General features: G+C 34.1%; 1 protein-coding gene across 1 annotated transcript; it reads left to right on the forward strand.

Moving 5' to 3' along the window:
• The first annotated feature begins 2,070 nt into the window (after positions 1-2,070).
• On the forward strand, positions 2,071-7,870 carry LOC141623234 (ABC transporter G family member 1-like). The gene is made up of 8 exons (XM_074439316.1): positions 2,071-2,601; positions 3,809-3,888; positions 4,132-4,599; positions 5,154-5,237; positions 5,379-5,504; positions 5,834-6,028; positions 6,127-6,213; positions 7,209-7,870. Exons 1-8 carry the CDS (start codon positions 2,262-2,264, stop codon positions 7,863-7,865), a joined length of 2,037 nt encoding a protein of 678 aa, XP_074295417.1. The 5' UTR covers positions 2,071-2,261; the 3' UTR covers positions 7,866-7,870.
• Positions 7,871-8,675: the final 805 nt, after the last annotated feature.

The following is an 8,675-nucleotide window of genomic DNA, read 5'->3' on the forward strand; positions in this document are numbered from 1 at the left end:
ATTTGTGAATGTATTATAAGACTGTACTTCAAGAGTTTTATTTAATTTATGAAAATACCTTTATTTTTACTTTTTCTTAGTTGTACTCTCCTTTAACAAACTTCTTTGACTGATAATCACGAGTTTCGAAAGAGGCGGTATTTTTTCTAAATAATAATCTTTACGAGATCTTCGGTTCGGAATAAAAAGTCTCCGCTTTGTGAAATACTCTTTGCAAGAGATATAATCAATCAATTTTTAAACCAAGAAACATTAAGGGTGTGTTTGGATTGAGAGATTTGGAGGGAGAAGAAAGGAAGAAAGAATAGGAGATTTAAGATCCCGTGTTTGGATAGCAAATAACGGTTGAGAGAAATAAAGGGGAAAAATTTGGAGGGATCTATTTTCCTTCCTCCAAGGCAAATCAAAATTTCTCTATAATAGGCAAGATTCGGAGGAAAATTATATCCAAACACTCACACCTTATCTCCTCTGCTTTCCCTTCCCTTCCTTTCTTCCCCCCCTCCCCTCCATTCCATTTTCCTCCACTTTTTCTAAGTTTTTAAAAGTTTATTTTTCTTATGGTTAAGTGTGAAAGTTCAGAAACTTTACACTATAACTCAAATTTTTTAAAACAAAACTCGAAAACATTAATACAGAACTCGATGAATTCTAACCATCTACAACTGATGATATAGTTTATTAATTGGTGAAAAAGGTAGTAGCATATGTATTTTTATTTTTTTAGGATGAAAATGTCAAATACATGAATGAGATACACTAAAACTTGGGAGAGACAGTCTTTCAATAAATTATTGAGAGACCAATCTTCCGTATCCTTTTACTTGTATTTCGTGACCCTTTAATTGTTGATCGTGACATAGTAATTTCGTACTTATTTACATAATAAATGTACTCATTTTATCTTTAATCATGATTTGTATCTATTTTATTACCTTTAAAACCATTTTTTTCTTAAAATTGTAAAATAGTCTCTCAATAAACTTATTGAGAGACCTCTCTCAGGAGACCTACTCAATGGGATATTGACGAGAAAATAAAATTCCGTTGAGAAATTGCAGGAAAAATCCGAAAGGGTGTTAATTTCACACTAGTATAGATCTCGCACAGTAAATGCACGGTATTTATAAAAATTTTACTTTTTTAATTTATTACTTGTTCATTCCAAATTTATACCTTAATATTTTAATATTTCACTTCATTGTATTTTAATATGAGAAAAAAAATTTAAACTGCAATAAAAAAAAAAAATATTGAGTATGTCATTATTATTTTTTTATCACGAAGTTAATGATTCAATTTTTAACTTTTCTTAAATTATCTTAATGATTTTTTTTCATAAAACTAATAATACTATTTTAATTATTTTATTTTTTTATACAGCGCAAGTATACATCAAATCATTTTGTAAGAAAAATTAGCAATTTTTTATTTTATAATTTTATACCCTTATTATTTTATTTTGAGTAAAACATGATAATTATAATTTGTAATTTAATGAAAAAATCATACTTTAAAAAAAAAAATTAATAGTTTAATGGGAAAATCTGATTTCTTTTCTTACATAAGTAAATGGAGTTTGGACGGAAAATTTTAGAGAATTTTTATTCTCTTAGTAGTAGTAACTAGTTTATATCCCGCGTAATGAATGCGCGGTTTTGTAGAGTTTTTATTTTTATATTACTTAATCATGCTACATTAACGGCTCATTAATTTTTCATATTTCACGTCATTATATTTTGATATGAGAAAAAAAAATGGAACTGTAAAATTATTCAAAAAAAACTGAGTAAAATTGTACTGTAAAATAATATTGATATCTCATTACTTGTTCATTTTTCTTGTTATTGTATTTTGTTTCGAGCAAAAAAAATTAAAACTGAAAATTAAGGGGGTCAATTACTCCAACTAAAACTTAAGGGACAAGATTTCAGAATTCATCAAAATAAACGGGTTGAATTACCATTTTCCCGTAAATAAATTTCAACTGAAAAAATAAACATAAATACTGAAAATTATGGTCAAAACTACTCTGCACTGTTGTAAATAATTGTGAAATGGGTGGGGGTATTAACATGACATTATGAAGCATATGAACGTAGATTTTTACATTAACTATCAACAATCACATACGAGTAGTCCTCACTAGGTTTGTCTATATATTAGACTATTAGTACAATTATCAAACACAAGAAACACTCTACGTAAACTCCAAACCAATACACATAACACACCCTGCTATTCTACTATTGCAACGGAGCATGAGTTGGTTTAGCAGGCCCTTGTCCCAGTTATTTGGAGCAACAACACAGCATGAGATAACAATTGATGAAAATAAGGGTCAAGGTAGCAGATCAAGCAGTTTCAGGAGGTATGTTCCATTTACTGCATCCGCTACGACAACGCCGGAGATTGCCGGTGATGGGAAGAGTAAAGGCGTGTCGTTGACATGGAAAGATTTATGGGTTAATGTAGCTGATGGCAAAGGCCAACAGTGTTCTATCTTACAAGGTGTCACTGGTTATGCTAGCCCTGGCGTTGTCTTGGCTATTATGGGGCCTTCTGGCTCCGGTAAATCCACTCTTTTGGATGCGTTGGCAGGTTCGTATTTTAAACCCCGAAATGTTGCAAACCGAACCCGACCCGAGTTGACTGGAACCCCAGTCAACACGCTACCAATTTTGACCCAACTTGTTCGGATAGCCGAACTGATCCGAAAGATAACCTGAAATTGTCCCCAAAAATGAGATAACTCGACATAGATGCAAAATATAACCCTAACATAAATGAAAATTCAAGGCTATATAAACAATCTTTGTATGTTATAATTTACTATAAAAATGATGTTATTCGAAGTTCATAACACTAAACCTTGTACATTAGTACGGAGTAAATGTTTGTGATATAAAACAGTCAATTATTGGCCTATTGCTAATTATTGACTCATTATTTCATAAGTTATCACAAGAAGTACCAAACAACAATTCGTTCATTTTCACGAATTATGTACGATGTTTATAAAAGTATTAAGCATTAACTATCCTTGTAACTTTGCCTGATAATGACCCGATTTCAACTCGAACTCATAAAATGATTGGAAATCGGCCCGATGATGAATGGAGGAGCGAAATCGAGGGAAACCTGACCCAAACCCGACTTGACTTGACAAATTATCAGAATGACCCAACTCGATAATGAACCCGATAGTGACCTTATTCAAACGCAAGCTACGACGAATCGGCTCGTCTAATCTAACTTATGAGCGTAAAATTATTGGTAGTCTTGAGACAAGACTCATTCAAGACTACCAATAATCTACCCTAATCATGACAAAGTCTCAAAGTTTTAAGTCGAGTCTTGAAAATCCAAGACTCAACTTAAGACTCCACACGAGTCTTAACCCCACTTTCAAAGGAAGACATCCAATGAAAGAAATCCATGCGTTATATTATTTTTGTTCTTTTTTTCTTAAACCTCACATTTTCTCAAATAGAGTGAAAAAGTAGAGTCTCAGGTGAGTCTGACACTCTGACTGATAACGTATGAAGTGTGAGGTAAGTCTGAGCTGTGTTTGAACACTAAAAAAATAATAAAAGTTAGTGGAAAATTGACATAACAGAGTCTTAAAGACTTTGAAGAGTCTTAGCAATAATCATATCCTAAGGGACCCGAACCCGACCAGGATGAAATCACGACTGATGTGCCCCCGAACTCGATATGATCCGACCTGACCTACCAAATTGCCACCTCTACTCGTGAGCTATTTGTTGTTATTTAACTGTCTGCGATTGTGATTTGTTTGCTATAGGAAGATTAGGTTCGGACATCACTCAAAAAGGGGAGATTTTGATCAATGGACAAAAACGAAGACTTGCTTTTGGAACTTCGGTGAGAGTTTATATACACCATAATATATCTCTATAGCACAAATTATGGTATAAGACCGTCTCAAGGGTGAGACCGTTCACTTTTGTAAAAAAGTAGTTCGTTTATTACTTACTAGTAAATGGAGTTTTCTTTTTCAGAGTGTGAGACGGTATGATACAATAACTACTGATCTCTATAGTTAACGATTTTCCATTTCGTTAGTAATAATAATAATATTGTGTATAATCTTCCTTGGTATGATAGGCATATGTGACTCAAGATGACGTACTGATGACAACACTTACCGTGAAGGAAGCTGTGTACTATTCAGCTCAACTTCAATTACCGAATACCATGGCTAAATCGGAAAAATTAGAGCGCGCTAATGAGGTGATTAGAGACATGGGATTACAAGGTTGTTTAAACACAAGAATAGGAGGAGGTTGGAATGTGAAAGGGTTAAGTGGAGGACAAAAGAGAAGAGTTAGTATTTGCATTCAAATATTAACAAGGCCAAAGCTTCTCTTCTTAGATGAGCCTACTAGTGGGCTTGATAGCGCAGCATCGTACCATGTCATGAGTCGTATTGTCACGCTTGCTCGACAAGAACGGACAACGGTGGTGGCCTCAATTCATCAGCCGAGTAGTCAAGTATTAGAGCTCTTTCATAATCTCTGCCTTCTCTCTTCCGGAAGGCTTGTTTACTTTGGTCCTACTCCAATTGCTAACGAGGTATGGTTAGCCATATCTAAATTGAATCAACATTTCTAGACCCAAAACCTTATTTTCTAACCCTGTCCTTAGTTAGGCTTTGTCTGTCACGTCATTTCAGCTAGACTTATGAAATATGAACATTAGGTCAACTAGCTTATTTTTCTGTAAATATTTGGCAAATAGCGCTTATTTAGCAACTTAACTAGCTAAAGTAACGAGGCACTTAGAGTAGCATGTGAGAATTGAACTTTTTTTTTTATCCTTTAATTGTTACGAGTACAAAATAATAATTTATATCCGTTTCTCATTTTATCAGTTATCAACTGGAATATCTTTTAAGCTGATTTGTCAAACAATTTAAATAATACTACCTCTTATTTCATATGTTGTTCCACTTTTTCTAATATATGTGAATAGTATTTTATTGAAAAGGGAACAACATATGAAATAGGAGGGAGTATCAATTACCTGATCAACTCCTAATTTTGAGTTACTCCGTAGCTTGTAAGGTTTGAGCTAGTTTCACAATATGTTGGATTATTAACATTTTATATATGGTTTTTGTTAATCAGCATTTTGCTTCAAATGGTTTCCCATGCCCATCCATGCATAACCCATCTGATCACTATCTCATAACCATCAATAAGGACTTTGAGGTAAGGCCTTGCAATTGTATCAATCCAAACATTTGTAAATTAAATACTCCGTATATAAGTATACTCGCAATTAGCATTTGGCCTAAGAGAGAAAAAAAAAGAAAAAAAAAAAAAAAACTCATAATTTCCTTGTTATTTTAGGATGTCGAACAGGGTGGTGGTGAAATATCGAGCACAGAAGTAGCCATTAAAGCTCTTGTGAATTCATATAGATCATCCCAAACTTACCAAGAGGTTCAACAACAGTTATTCGATATATGCCAACAGGTAAAGAGTGTCTGATAGATTTCTTGAACTTGCATTTATGTTTTAATGAAAATTTAGTATTTCTTGACTTTTCTTATTACCCCGTGACATGACCTTAAGAGGTATGTAATCAATGCGGTTTGAGCCAAACATGTCCCGATTAGTAGGTTGTTTTTGTAGTCCATACACATAAGCAGGCTAGCAAGATTGGGACATATTAATTAGGTCCTCTATCCATATCGGACTGATATCCGAAGCTGACCTGACTGATATCCAATATTTTTGGAAACGGATATCTGATCCGACCTGTTTTATAAGCCTATGTACTAAGAAATACTCCTTATTTGCAGGGAGGAGGATCCATTGAATTGAAAAGGAGCAATGCAAGTTTTGTAACACAATCAATTGTACTTACCAAGCGATCATTCGTGAATATGTTCCGTGACTTGGGATATTATTGGCTTAGACTCGGAATTTATATTGCACTTTGCCTTTGTGTGGGTACTATCTTTCACGATATTGGCCTTTCTTATGGTTCTATTCAGGTGAACATTGCAGTCAAATATCACACCTTTTTAGATTATTATTGTTTTTAATTTGTCTCTAATAATTGAGAAATTGTTATGTGAATTGAAATTGACAGGCTAGAGGAGCAATGCTTATGTTTACGGCCGCCTTCTTGACTTATATGACGATTGGTGGTTTTCCGTCATTTGTTGAAGACATGAAGGTGAAAAATGAGAACCTACTTTCATCAGTTGCGTATACAAGTTGGTGCATTTAAGTAGACCTATCAAATTTCGACCTTACCGATAACCTCCGTCGTGTTTCTAAAGATTAAGAATTCGTAAAACTTGACTCAAGAATCGAGTTATTTCTGATTCGGGTTTTGACTCGCTGTTTACGGTTCAAAACGGATTTGAGTTGAAAAAAAAGGGTTATTTCCGGGTGGGGTTAGGGTCTGTTTTTATGTCGGGCCGGGTTTTGACTGGCCTACCCCTCACTTGTCCCATATACCTTATTATTACTACTACCCCAAACAACTATTTTTGTCTTGGAGAGTTATGTCTTAATCGTTTGCAATTCGAAAGATATTTGGTGGCGAAGGGGAGTAATATTCAACTCTCTCATATTTTACATGACGTTCGTTCCGCATTCACTTTGCACGAAGATTAAGAAGTAAAATAATATGTAGAGGAAAATAAAGCTAAAGAAAAATGTGAGGGCGCAAGACCTAACAACCACATATCATATCATATTAAAAAAAAAAAAGAAAAAAAAAGAAAAAAAAAGTGAAACATCTTTGTGAATCATCTAAGAAAATGAGGGAAATTAAGTACTCCCTGTCTCGGTCATTTGTTGTCCTTTTCCATTTTGGGGTGTCTCAGTCATTTGTTATCCTTTCTATTTTAAGAATGAACTTCATGAGTAATTTGATCATTCACACTCAATTTGTTCCACTTGTCATTTACTAATTGACTTTCTCCTATTTCCCTGGTCTTTATGCCAAAACCAAAGGACAACAAATAACCGGAACGGAGGGAGTATAAAAAAGTAAAGAAAATTATTTTTTAACTAAAATATGGCATAGGAAAGAAAAGTAGGAAGTGTTTATTTCCTTGCTATAAGAAGAAATTTTAACTTCTTATTCCGTCTTTGGTTTGACTCGACTTAATATAACTAAAACTAATAATAGTATATTCTCTTCGTTTTATAACATGGTAGATATTTGAACGAGAAAGGCTAAATGGTCACTACGGCGTGGGAGCATACGTACTAGGAAACACATTTTCATCAATTCCGTACTTGTTGATCAATTCCCTAGTTCCGGGAGCAATAGCATATTATCTAGTTGGTCTTCAACCAAGATTGGACCACTTTGTCTACTTTGCATTGCTGCTCTTTGTAAGCTTGATGTTGGTGGAGAGCCAAATGATGATCGTCGCGGCCTTAGTTCCAAATTTTCTCATGGGTATAATAACGGGTGCCGGGATCCAAGGCGTTATGATACTTAACGGAGGCTTTTTTCGCCTTCCTAATGATCTTCCTAAGCCCTTATGGAGGTACCCTATGTACTACATTGCATTCCACAAGTATGCCAATCAAGGATTATTTAAAAATGAATTTATGGGATTGCGATTTCAAAATCTTCAAGTCGGAGGTCCCGCGATAATCACCGGAAATGAGGTGTTGAAGGATGTGTGGCAAATTGAAATGGGGTACTCCAAATGGGTTGATCTTGGGATTTTGTTAGGTATGGTGGTGATTTATAGGATTATTTTCTTGGGATTAGTCAAGTTTTCCGAAAAGATAAATAAACCTTTTGTTGCATCCCTTAAGGCATGTTATCAACAACATCTCACACAAGTTGTGCAAGATTAAGTTAATGTTATTTCTTAGTTACTTTAAGAAGGCTTCACTAGTCATTATAAGTGATGTACTCCTTACGTCTCAATCATTTATTTACTTTTGATTAAAAAACTCTTCACAAAAAATAGAAAGACAAACAAATGATTGAGATGAAAGAGATAATTAATAAGAAAAACTATTTTCGGTGTCCAATTCCATCTAGATTACCTATCTTTACAAAGAATAAACTGATGTGAGCATAGTCAAATTTACTAAGGGCTTGTTTGGTTGCCCATTAAAATCATGGGATCTTGAAAATCTTAGGAAGTGTAAAATTATGATTTTGTTTGGTCATTGCAAGTTCCCACATGAATCTACTTCCTCCATTGTGTGAGAAGTCACTCACTAAGAGCATCTGCAAAGGTCGGGTGCCCCATATTTTATCTCTCATTTTCCACTAACTTTTTCATCTACCCTCCCAATTTCATAACTACATCTTTGCAATAATGAGGTTCCCCAACAACATAAATTTACATACAAAATATGGGAACCTGCCCAAAAGGCACATCAATTTGCCTTACTTTTTCTTTTGGGACCACCCCCCCCCCCGGTGATTGGAAGTTCCCACATGAATTAACTTCGTACATGCAAACCAAACACATTTTGGAATTCACATGAATTGGAAATTCATGTGAACTTGAAGTTCCTATGAACTTTACTTCCCTTATGACAACCAAACAAGCCCTAAGAAATAAAATAGTTGAAACTTTTTTATATTCCTTTTTATCTCTTCATTTGTTACAACAATAATAAAATCATATCCGTTTATATCATTTTATTAGA

This window comes from Silene latifolia, chromosome X (genome assembly GCF_048544455.1).
Source record: "Silene latifolia isolate original U9 population chromosome X, ASM4854445v1, whole genome shotgun sequence".
NCBI classification, from domain to species: Eukaryota; Viridiplantae; Streptophyta; class Magnoliopsida; order Caryophyllales; family Caryophyllaceae; genus Silene; species Silene latifolia.

Bases quoted from the DNA above. Each gene is read 5' to 3' on its own strand.
- LOC141623234 (XM_074439316.1), top strand. From the start codon at position 2,262: ATGAGTTGGTTTAGCAGGCCCTTGTCCCAGTTATTTGGAGCAACAACA. The intron at 2,602-3,808 runs GTTCGTATTTTA...TGTTTGCTATAG, and splicing joins TCTTTTGGATGCGTTGGCAG to GAAGATTAGGTTCGGACATC. The intron at 6,214-7,208 runs GTGAAAAATGAG...ATAACATGGTAG, and splicing joins CATTTGTTGAAGACATGAAG to ATATTTGAACGAGAAAGGCT.